The 12,399-nt window shown below is 44.7% G+C and overlaps 1 protein-coding gene across 1 annotated transcript; it reads right to left on the bottom strand.

Annotated features, from left to right (window-relative positions):
- Positions 1 to 988: 988 nt before the first annotated feature.
- LOC118079941 (ketosamine-3-kinase) lies at positions 989 to 9,061 on the bottom strand. The gene is made up of 6 exons (XM_035104731.2): positions 8,878 to 9,061; positions 7,588 to 7,739; positions 5,971 to 6,062; positions 5,252 to 5,334; positions 3,963 to 4,085; positions 989 to 3,247 (listed from the first exon to the last, which is right to left on the bottom strand). Exons 1-6 carry the CDS (start codon positions 9,016 to 9,018, stop codon positions 2,909 to 2,911), a joined length of 930 nt encoding a protein of 309 aa, XP_034960622.1. The 5' UTR covers positions 9,019 to 9,061; the 3' UTR covers positions 989 to 2,908.
- Positions 9,062 to 12,399: the final 3,338 nt, after the last annotated feature.

Here is a 12,399-nt window from a genome sequence, read left to right as displayed (position 1 = left end):
TCCATTTCCTAATGTAAAAACCTGCTTCGTAAATAGTTGTATTTTGTTTTTGAGTTTCGGCCCTGGTTAGGGAAAAGTTGTGAAAAACAATGCAACCCCAATAAAGGTAAAGGGACCCCTGACCATTAGGTCCAGTCGTGACCGACTGGGGTTGCGCGCTCATCTCGCATTATTGGCCGAGGGAGCCGGTGTATAGCTTCCAGGTCATGTGGCCAGCATGACAAAGCCACTTCTGGCAAACCAGAGCAGCACACGGAAACACCGTTTACCTTCCCGCTGTAGCGGTTCCTATTTATCTACTTGCATTTTGACGTGCTTTCGAACTGCTAGGTTGGCAGGAGCTGGGACCAAGCAACGGGAGCTCACCCCGTCACAGGGATTCGAACCGCCAACCTTCTGATCAGCAAGCCGGTGGGTTTGCAATGTGAAAGGTGGTTATTATCCCATGTGGGATAGTGTTTATGTAAACAAATTTCGTTATTTATTGATTTCCAAACTCAGCACCCTCACCAGTACAACGGAGTTTTTAAAGGACACAGCAGAAAGGGGCAAGAAACCTACAATGTGGCAATGAATTATTTTGTGGCTTAACAAGCCAATTGCAGAAACATTGATTAACTTTATTGGTGAAACAATATAGTATGTATTGCATATTTGTGAAGGTTGATTCACAATGTTTGCACAATGCAAATATTTGGAGGTCATAATATTTTGTGCTTACCATTGCAGATAGAAAACAATAAAGAAAAATCCAAAGAAAACTAATCAGTCCAGAAAATATTTTATTCAACACAACCCAGAAAGATTACCAATTACACGCATGAGCAATGCTTTGCTTTAAACCCAGAACAGCCACTGATACTATTACTAAAAGTAGTGCACACACAGCTGAAATTAATAAATAAGTTTACATCTGTTTGTTTTTAGTGTAAAATCAATTCAAAAATATCAGGAAACACTGTAGAGGAATGTTAAGTAAAAGCCAGAATTGGTGTAAAACCAATTCAAAAATATCAGGAAACACTGTAGAGGAATGTTAAGTAAAAGCCAATTCAGTATTTGACATGAGCATGCATTCTCAGAATAATGCCTCTCTCACCTGGTAATATTAGGCATAGTGTTTGTTCATATGTATAATTCCATCCTAATCCCAATATTAGACATATCCTAGGAGCTCTGGATCAGTTTGCAGAATTCACAAAATGCTGTAACTGAATTAATTACGGTATGTAAGGAGAACAGGAAACTGATATGCATAATGGCCACAAGAGGGAACCTAGTTGCATGTATTCGGCATGAGTACCAGCAATGAACCAGAAAGGAACTGTGACAATACCTGCAGTGAACATGTACCAGTCCAAACCACCAAACAAGAATACTAGAATAAAATTAAGTAACTTATGCATGCTACTTTTACATATGCCTCTTCCTCCATTTCCAATTTAACCCTGCATCACACAACCAACATGAGGGCAGCTGCCACCTGGACAGAGAATTAATGCTAGAAGTAAACTATTTTAATATCTGTTTGGTCTTGTAAGTCACTGCCAGGCTAGTGAAGAAACTGAATCACGTAAGACAGAATTTTACTGCAATATTACTTTGAGGAGGATGTGCTGCAACAGCATTTTGGTTAGAATTAGGGTTGCCAAGTTTTTTTCTGGCTAGGTTCTTGTGCCTTAACAACTGTAGGACACGTAAAAGATCAAAAAGCAAACTTTTCCCAGCAGGAAGATGTTGCACTGAGGAAAGACTTTGCCTGTCATTTTACACTTAAATCATGAGAGCCCTGTTGGAAAAGGAGTTGGCAATCCTACACAAAAATGTGGTCCTAAAATGGAGAACAGTCTAAGTGTTATGATGCCTTCCTCAAAATGTGTGTCGCATTCCCAAACTATTGGGTAAGGGGAAACACTTGAATGAGAGTGCATTTTCACTGTATTACTATCTGCCAGAAAGCATTTCACTTCATTTTACCAATACTCAGGAGGAGCATAGGAAACTCTTAAGGAATGAATTAAAAGGCATAGAGCCTACCTAGCAAGCTGCCATAAGAAACTAAGTCTGATGAGACAGCCAAATATGCCTATAAATGACCAGTTAGTTCACCAGGGACTGGAAGCACATTACAAGTCAGCAGATTATTCAGGGAGGCAAGATCATGCTGGCTAGCAATGGACTCTAGCTGGAGGCTGATAGATGAAACTTAATGGCATGGAAGCAGGTTACCATAAACTGTGGTCCATACAAACTGTTCAGTCCAATTGCTACAGATGTACTAAGACAAACTTGCAATACTAATTGGGGACGGGGGACGGGGGGACTATTGAAGCCACCTAGACTGGAACCCTTTATCTTCCCACGTGGAATGAAGTCCCCAGAGACTCAATATATGCTTCCAAATCTATTTCCAATTCCAGTTCTATTTAGAACACGACTGCTATATTCCTTTGGTATCTGTCACCAAAAGCTAAGTAGGAGGACAAGAAAAAATCTTTCCATTGACTAAGACTGTAAATTTTCCTTTGACTGTATATGTATGAACATAGCTAGCAGGTTGCTACTTGTTCTAATGCGCTGCTTGGATTTCTCCCTCTCTTTGGCATTAAAAATTTATTCCAAACTATTTGCACAGCAGGAATTTCCCCCTAGATCAATTTCCACCTCAAAGCAAAACCTCTTTCACGCAAATCAAAGGTTTGTTACCTCCTTGGGCAACTCTCTGATAAACTGCAAGAATAGGACACCAAACCCAGGGCACAGGATGACTTGGCCTTTAGCTGTGGAAAGAGGGTGGAAGCTCAGGTTCTATTACAGGATATACACATTAGCACAGTTGAAACCCCATGGTGCGTGTATATGTGTATATATTTTCCAAAACAGGGAAATAAAACCTACAGGTAGGAATTCAGTTGACCAAATTCCTCATTATATTGATAGATGAACCTCTGTACCCTCCTCCAAAATGATTCCAATGGTTCATATAGTGAAATAGCTGGTACAGCTTGAGCCGTTTATCAAACCCTGGTGCTTTGGGGATTTTGCTGTGGTAGGCAGAATAAAATGAACCACTAAAGCCACCAAACATCCCAGCAATTGCTAACTCATACTCAGAGTGACCATAGAAAGCTGCAGGGTCAAAGATAACTGGACCAGAGTCATCTTCAGCTACATTTCCTCCCCACAGATCCCCATGTAGAAGAGCAGGAACTATTTCCATATCGCCAAACAAACTGGGCATCTTCAGCTGAAAAAGAAAGCAGGAGTTGCTAAAGTTAATTGTAAGGAGGTGGGGTGTTCTAATTTGTGGCTTTAAGCAGTAGACACATCAAATCCCAATACTGTATAGAGAAAAAGAGACAAACCTAATTTCAATGGGTGTGGACAACCTAGGCACAGAGGACTTGAATTAAAGTAACATGAACAGTAGGGGGCACATCACATTCAAAAATGAAGTACTGTAACAGGATTTTCCAGAGTCTTGTTAGCATTTTAACCAGATATCTGAGGTACTACTTTATCAAAAGGCTTAAGGAAGATTTTTAAGCCTTTTGTATTTAAATTTTAAAAAATTCTCAAACATTCCTTCTTACATTATATAGCCACATGATATCAGTGTTTATTTCAATGAAGAGAATGCTTATTTTAGTCTTTAATTGTTTTTAAAATGTACTATTGTATATTCAAATAGCTCCTCCTCTCCCCACAAATATTATTTGGTCCTTTCCACATGAGGTCTCTTCAGTGGTGCTACGGTATTGTTCTTCCACAATTAGTAGAGACCTCAGAGAGAGGTTGGTGAAAAGACTCTTTTCCACTAGTTTATTAGGTTCTGAGGAGAAGGGGATCATGACATTTGCACAGACAGTGTAGGTATTACAGAAACTTTACACAAATTTGAGAACAACCCCACTTCTACAAATGAGACAATTCCCTCTATGGTCCCCATGGGACATCGTTACCTGGAGTTTTGCCCAAAGTTCTCTTGCTTCCCTGTCTCCAGAGTTCTTCTCAATCATGTCCATCTGAGGTTGAATTCGTTGCCTGGCAAAGAAAGTCACCCAATCCTGTTGCCAGTCATTCACCTAAACAAGCAAGTAGTCAAAAATTCAGCCAGTTTGGCTCTATGAGAGGATGCCTTAAAGAAGGCCCTTTGATGGAAATAAGACAAGCAATTCATAAACCAATTAAGCCATACCATTTGTATGGAGACTCATCTAGACATACTTACTTCTCTGGTGCTGAAACTGATTTAAATGGTTTGTGGATGAGACTGACAGACTATTACGGACTTTACAAAAATATGGAATTTTACACTTCTATATATAAAAAGAAGACTCTTGCTGTGTTAATTAGCTGTTACTAACACCAACTCTTGATATTGCGTAAGGCACAGCAGTTGTTTTCAGGGGCATTCACGGGTGCAGCCATGGGCGTACCCAGGATCAAAACTAGGGGGGGCAAGGGGAGGGGCCAAGGCACGGAAGGGGAGGGGCCACAAAGTGGGCGGGAACAGCGAACTCGCGCTCCGCCGGGCTGTGCCCCTCCCTAGCAGCAGGGCTGGTGGGCGGAGGCGGAGCCCAGCCCAGCGGAGCGCGAGTTCAGCGTTCCTGCCCGCCGCGCCGCGCTCTCTGGTTCCCCGCCGCGCTTGGCCTTGCCAGAGGGCGCGACGGGGAGCTGGAGGGAGGGCGCAGCGCGGCGGGCGGGAACGGCGAACTCGCGCTCCTTCGGGCTGTGCTCCTCCCTAGCAGCAGGGCTGGTGGGCGGAGGCGGAGCCCAGCCCAGCGGAGCGCGAGTTCGGCGTTCCCGCCCACCGCGCCGCGCTCCCTGGTTCCCCGCCGCGCTTGGCCTTGCCTGAGGGCGCGCCGGGGAGCTGGAGGGAGGGTGCGGCGCCGTGCGGCGGGAATGGCGAACTCGCGCTCCGCCGGGCTGTGCTCCGCCTCTGCCCACCAGCCCTGCTTCTAGAGTAGGGCAGCTGCCCTAACTTGCCGCATGGTGGGTACGCCCTTGGGTGCAGCTGTAACACCGACATTTGCTGCTGTGTTAGCTGAAAGGTGAAGATCGGTTGCTAATACCAAAAGTTATGACAATAGCCCTGGAATCTTCATACCTAGTTACAGTTCTCTGAATTAATATTTAAAAGTCCTCTTATTCAAACAAATTCAGACTTTCCCAATTAAAGGAAAATTAGAAGTAAACAAAAAACTGGAAGATTTGTTCAATGCGGAAGAGCCATTAGTTCAGATCATACCTGTGGAAGATAGCCACAACATGTAACAGTGTGGAACCCGAATTTTTCCACAAACTGGACCCCCGTTTGTTCTTCACCTTTACCTATTAAAACAGAGAGAAGTGGTGAATATCTGTTCTGAACAGAATAGCTTTCTAAACATAGGAAACTATATTATGCTATGATTTAAAAACCTCCATTCTAAATAGAATGGATTGTATTATTATTATTATTATCATCATCATCAATTGAATTTATATACCGCTCTATTCCCACAGGTCTCAGCTGCCACTAGCATTAGAACCATAAACTTAAAAACCTTAAAAACCTGGAAAACATGTAGTTCTAACTAAGTTTCTATGTTTTCAGTTTTCAGCTACGACAAATACTGTAAAGTAAGATTCTGAGAAGCATGCAGTTGCTACAACTGGAGACAAAATCATGATCTGAATCAGGGGTGAGAAACCTCAAGCCTGGGTGCCAAATGCAGCTGCCCAGTGCTTTTTTTCAAGGGGTACTCAATGATACGCAGTACCGGCACCTATTTTGTTGTTTAAAAGTGTGACACTTACTGTAACAACTTCATGGGGAGGAATTTTCAAGGAGGGGGCGACTTGCCCCATCTTGTTGGCATTTTTATATCTCTTTATGGATGCAATGAAGAGTTTCTAGGGGTTCTGCTATAGTTGGAGCAAAACAGCTAGGGGCATTGGCAAGTCATGGACAGCTGGGTACTTTACCAACAGTGTTTGCATCTTTCTTCAGCTTCTCCCCAAGTTTTTGATTGTGAAGATGAAGATCAGCCAACTGTGTTCCAAGTTTTTCCGCATGTCTAGTGATGTAAAAAAAAAAAACAACTTTTACAAAGCAACAAAAAATTGATGGTTTCACTATGAAACAGCATCTGGGAGGGCACATGTTTTATCCAACCGCAATTTAAGAGGTACCTATCTCTAAAGGACAGAAAGAAAGTTGTCTCATCCAGCACCTCAGCACATTCACTGCATGCATTCAAGACACTATGATCCCTTATAACACTAAGCCTCAGTGTTGCATGTGATGGAACCCCAAATATGTGCTTGTTTACCATACAGTGTTAAGTTACCTTGGACTTTGGGCAAGTAACTATGCAAACTCCAGGTTTGGAGTTCTTGAAAGAAGAAGTATGTGTTGCCTCGATCAGCATAAACTTTTGACCTGTTGGAAACTCAGCCAGCAATAGAGGAGGAATTTTGGTCTAGTGAGATGTCCCGTGATGAGAAGCTGTTCTGGAGGATTTAGGTGCAATTTGGCTTTGAGTGTGTGTCTCTGAAGTAATATGGGTTCTATATCAAAACTGATAAATTTCTAACCAAACTGATTTGTTTGATTACAATAAAATTGATTTATTGCATCAACTCCAAGTTTCCATTCCAAAATAAAAGATTAAAAGACTGTCAAGCTGTTACCAGCATTCCAGCAGACTCACCTATTGGGAAAGTTCCCAAGAAAATTAAAATGACACACTATGACTGTAAATCTATGCATTCAAAGTCAATGAGATCCTATACACAAGTAAATGCATACATAATTAATTAATATATTAACATTGAAATCTCAACAAATATATTAAAGAGCCAACACAGTAACTTGGAAAATGTTGTCTGTACCAAAGTTCATAAAGGAAGTTCAGTAAGATCAGGGTAATTTACCCTCCCATCCCAAACAAAGTTATAGCTTTATTATTTAGAGCAGAATGCTCTGGGCTTTTCTGTTTGGCCCTATTTGGACTCTCTCTTGTCATGCACCTTCCCAGTCCACAACCATCACAGGGCCTGCTCCACACTCTAATGTGCTTTTGCCTGGCTGCAAAGTTCTTGAACTGTGATAAGCCCCTTGTCCACCTGGAAAAATGGAGAGGTGAGAAATTGTCTGAGTTTTGCACATAGCCTACGCCACGACCCTGAACGTCATATCCATGGTTCTACCCACTTTTGCTTCTGTCCCCAGTCACCACTGGCATTCAACCTCTGGAAGGTTGAGTCCTATGGAATGCAGCCATCAGGCTGAAGGAGATACCCCAACCCAACCCTAATTTAGAATACATAGCAGCATGCTGGTTGCAGCTCAGACTGAAGCAAAGCAATAATAAATTTAACATTTTTGAATAAACACTTGGGTCTTCTTTCTCCTCTTTAGAAGACTTCATAAAACACTTATGGGCCAAAATGTTACCCAACTAGTTCACGTCATTGCATAAATGAATAGTAAATCTGATTAACTTGTATTAACTTGTTTTCTTCAATGTGGTTTACATGATACTGATTTTCCTCCTCAAATGTGCAAGTAAATTGCAGCAAGAAATTGAGAGAGATTACCTGTTCAAACCCCTCATATCCAAATGCTCCATCACAAACAGAGTACCACCAGCTGGCAGATCAATAACTTTTATAGGTTTAGGAACTTTCACTGTCTTCGTTTGCAGGATAGCTGTTAAACTTGCCATTTCTCCATCAAACATTCTCCTTGCCTGTCAAGATAAAATAGAGGGTGGGGACTTCTGTAAACACTTTCACATACAAAACTTTCCAGCATATGTCAGATTTAAAAGAAAAATAATAATCTTAGGAGCCTGCATACACAGCACATTTGCCCCTTTCTGGGCACATCCGCCCTTTCAGCACTGAATCAGAGAATAATTCACAACACAGCACAGCAGCTATTATTTAGCAAACTGCCAAGCCATGTCTGCTCATTTCTTCATTAACACTAGCTATCAAAAGCTCTGCCAATCACGCCTCGCAAGTGGCCATTATCTGACAGAAGAGCTGGCATAAAAAGAATGCCCAGCACAAATCCTGTTACCTAGGCAAGCTGGTTTCCTAGCGGAAACAAGGCACCCTGCACGTGATCACCGGCACTCTCATTTACTATTTCACATGTTTCGCAGTGTAGACAAAACCGTAGCTTTTTAAATGGGCTCCTAAGGCCCTGGCTCAGATTAAAGCCCTGCCAAGATGTCCTGTTAGACCAGGCATCCCCCAACTCGGCCCTCCAGATGTTTTGGGACTACAACTCCCATCATCCCTAGCTAACAGGACTAGTAGTCAGGGATGATAGGAATTGTAGTCCCAAAACATCTGGAGGGCCGAGTTGGGGGATTCCTGTGTTAAGACACTTCCTCAAAAGTAAACTTTCACTTCGCTGCAGTGGCGGGGCCCACGGAGATGGATGGCGAGAAAGCCCCTCTCCAGCTCCGACTTTAGCAAGTCCGCCAACGAACAGGCAGCCAGGGGCACCGCAACTAGTCTCTGGCTCGTCTGCAGGCCAGGCGCTTTCTTTCGGCTGCGGCCCCATTGCTTTTTTAAACAGCTGCCTGCAGGGCAGGAGAAATAAACTATTAACATAGCCTCGTCCTCGCGTCACTGTGACGGGTTTCGAGCTCGCTCTGTGCATTTGCGCCTATGTCAGGCCACTTTGCAAAAAAAGAAAAAGCAAACAACATGGGAGTGCTATTCAGCAATGGGGAGTAAACAACAATTCGCCTTCTGGCTGCACGGCTTTTATTCGACCCTTTTTCACTTCACTCCCCATCACCCACACCCGCCTTCCCCACCGGGAGTAGCATTACCCGCCGGTGCTTCCCCCCCCCCGGTTCTTTCCCCCACCTCTGCGCGGGAGTTGCTTTTCACGAAGACGCGCTCGTGGTCGGTGTGGAAACTCTCGCCGTGGCTAATGCAGCCGCCCCCCGAGTGGCCCGTAGGCCGGAGCGCCGAAGTGCCCAGCTCCCGCCGCAGAGCCTCCTCCATCCCTCCGCAGAGCCCCGGGGAGAAAGAGGCCAGCCGCTAAGACTCGCCCCGCCCTCGGAGTCGCAGGCCCCGCCCCCTCCGGAGGCCTCCGTGCTCGCCGCTGCCTGCTGAAATGGCGGGGTGGTAGCAAGCGCCCGCCAGGAAAGAGCGCGCGCCTCTTGGCAGGGCGGCGCCTGCGAAAGGGCGGCTCACTGCCTTTGAGGGAAACGGGAGCAGTGACCCTTTTCTCCCCTTTCCTTCTGGTTCACGCGTTTCGTGTGGGGAGGCCGCCCATAGCTGCCAAGTTATCCCTTTTTTTCAGGGATTTTCCCTTATGCTGAATAGGCTTCCTCGCGAGAAAAGGGAAAACTTGGCAGCTATGGGAGGCCGTATTTTAAAGGAGTGGCTTGGTTGCTATTTGAGGTCTCCAGCATTTAGGTCCGCACTTGTGCTGGATAAATATGTAGAACTATAAAGTGCATGTGTATATTTTTTACTGTATTTTAATTGGAAGGTCATATGTATGGTGTGCCTCAGTCAAACCCACCATTAAATGGACTCAGGGGTGCCAGCTTGAATAAAATATTTGGGGAGGGGCAGGTAAACCTCGCCCTGCATAATGGATCACATGCACACCAAATGCATAGCAATGCCCATCAGCGGGGGGGGGGGCTCAAATATTTTATTGGGGGGGCAAGGGACCTTGGACTCTATGAACTGGTTGGGGAAAATGGAGTTGCAAGCCAAATTTGAACCAAAATGGTGATTCAGTACAGTTGCAAAGTTGCACAGGTAGCCCTCCTAGGTCCTGTTGTGTACCCATTGGCTTGCCAGTGAGTTAAGAGATGCTGTGTGGCTTGCTAGTAGGGGGGTATTTGTCAAGCCTCAGGGCTGCTATGCGTCTGGGATTTCCCCAGACCTTACCAGGATGTAGTGATATGGGGGGGGGGGTGTTTCTGGAAGGCAGTGGTTTGTCCTAGAGTGTCTGGGGGTGTCTGGATTTTTACTTCTTGAAATACAGTATGGCAACCCTATTAAGCCCAACATTCTAACTCCTCTGACTTACACTTAAATACACACATACACACAGCACTATTCATTGCTGTGTTGAGCTTCAGACTAATATTTGGAATACAGTCCAACCCTGTCTTTTTTCCACCCTTATGAGGATGTCTTTCTAGGACACAGTGACATTCCAGGGACATCCCTACTGGTCAGCTTTCTGTTTAATTAAGGTTTATTTCTGTAGAGCAGCTGGCTTCCTGGGCTGGAATTATTTGGTGAGTCATCAGTTAATATATACATACCAAAATAAAAAAGGACAGCAGCTGTGTACTGGCTGACAATATCTACCAGAAAAGAGAAGGTAATTGGTATGTGCTGCCTTTCATTTGCTAGGTTTAGATGTATAAATGGAAAATATTTCTTATCTTTTTCTACTGAAAGCACCACTCTATGTGCATGTTCATGCTAAAGTATGTCTTCTGGGTAGCTTGAAGGTTAGTTCAGGAAGGATGCAAGCATTTTTACAAGCCATCTCCCAATCTTGTTAGTTTCCTGTGCACAGAAAGCATTCAAACATAAAATCCCCCATCTCCTTTCTAAATTGTACAGTGACATACCCTTTAGTAATGTATAAATCATTCTTCCGACCAATGAGATGTTAAAGATCAGTGACTCAGCTAATTTATGAGAAAAGATAGTATTGTGAAATGAAAAAGCACGACAATAAGAAAAATAATAGAGTTTGAAATTTGTGCCTTCATTTTATTCTTATCTGCATGGATGTGGATCTTTCTTTCCAAGTCTTCTTCTCCTCAGTTCCTCTCATGCCTGTTGACAGCACTATTTGCCTTACTGATAAGGGACACAGCCTAGACTTCATAGGTTATTTTTTCTTTTCCTTTGCTCTTAACATTCGTCCCATTGCCAAGTTTTGCTAATTCTCTTTTATAAATACACCCATTCTCTTCTGTCCCTTTTAGTTCATGCTAGATTATTTCATGCCCTTACCATTGCCAGCTTCTCTTCTCTAGCCTTCCTCTTTCATTCTTCAATTCTTACCTCTATCCAAAATTCGACATCCAAATGTATTTCATCTCTATTGCAATAAAACACCCTCTTCAAACCACTTCTGACTTCTCATACTTATCTGCTATGTGTGTGTGTCCTGTTATTAACTTTAAAAGCTACCCACCACTTTGACCACACCAAGCTCTTGACCCTGGCTTCTCCCTAAATCTCCACCTATGACCTCTGCTTCTCCAACCCTACCAATCTCATCCAACCAAAGGTCTCATGCTTCTTTCAGTTATATGCCCATTCCTCCTTGCTGCCCCCACAACATAGGATGAATACATATTGCAGTTGTCCGTTCCTTTCTTAGATCTCATCTTCCATGTGGCCTTTGATTTACCCTTTTAATATACATTCCCAACTGCAACCAAGTTTTAAGTACATGCAACATTTGCCCACACCACTGTTGGAGGCAGAATTTACCGGTAAGTGATGTGATTCTACATTTGTCCTTATGAATGCCATTCTGGAATAGTTTGCTAGCAGAATCGTATATTCTACTGCCTCTTAACCCTGCTCTGACATTTCGTTCTGCACGCTGCAGTTCCATCAGTCATTACCCTTATTCAGAGGCCACAATTTTCTCTATTTTGTAAGCCCCAGTTCGACAAACGTGGGCTGGAGGCTGGACTCCAACCATAGCTGCCAAGTTTTCCCTTTTCTCACGAGGAAGCCTATTCAGCATAAGGGAAAATCCCTTAAAAAAAAGGGATGACTTGGCAGCTATGACTCCAACTGGAGAGCGCTAAAGCGCGCTCACGCGTAACTGCACAGCAGAGCACATGCCTCATCCTCCGATGTGTAAACACAGCCGCGCAGCGCCGCAGTGACGGGCGTGCGCGCCAGCCAATACCGCGGAAGAAATACCCCAGCAACTGAATTGTTGGTGCCTGAGGGGGCGGGTGCGTGCCCGCCAATGCCTTCGGAGAGGTGGCGTTCGGAAGCCCAGCTGTACCAATGGGAAAAAAGGAGGGTGGGGGCGGGGCCCTTCTTTTCCAATGGCAGCGGCGGAGGGCGTGGCCTCGGGAGCCGCACCCCCATGGGCACAGGAGGGTAGGTGTTGGTTGGAGAGGCTGTCACTGGGTGTTGCGCTGGGAGCGAACTCGGTCGGTGGGGAGGCGGCGGCAGCAGCAGCGACGGCAACGGCGCCTCTCGAGGGGCTCGAGCAGTGGCGAAGAGTTGTGGCGGCGGCAGCCGAGAGGGTCCCCCGTTGCCTTCCTTGGGAAGCACAGATCCTATTCCCCCTGTGGCCGTTCGGCGCACCCGCTCCTCCTCTGTGGTGACGGGCTTTCCCCTTCTTCTCTTTCGCTGCGACTGAGCGCGCCC

This window comes from Zootoca vivipara, chromosome 2, assembly GCF_963506605.1.
Source record: "Zootoca vivipara chromosome 2, rZooViv1.1, whole genome shotgun sequence".
NCBI lineage: Eukaryota > Metazoa > Chordata > Lepidosauria > Squamata > Lacertidae > Zootoca > Zootoca vivipara.
This window is presented reverse-complemented; position numbering and strand designations above follow the sequence as displayed.

Bases quoted from the DNA above. Each gene is read 5' to 3' on its own strand.
- LOC118079941 (XM_035104731.2), bottom strand. From the start codon at position 9,018: ATGGAGGAGGCTCTGCGGCGGGAGCTGGGCACTTCGGCGCTCCGGCCT. The intron at 7,740-8,877 runs GTGGGGGAAAGA...TTATCTTGACAG, and splicing joins AAAGCAACTCCCGCGCAGAG to GCAAGGAGAATGTTTGATGG. The intron at 6,063-7,587 runs GTAATCTCTCTC...TTACATCACTAG, and splicing joins GATATGAGGGGTTTGAACAG to ACATGCGGAAAAACTTGGAA.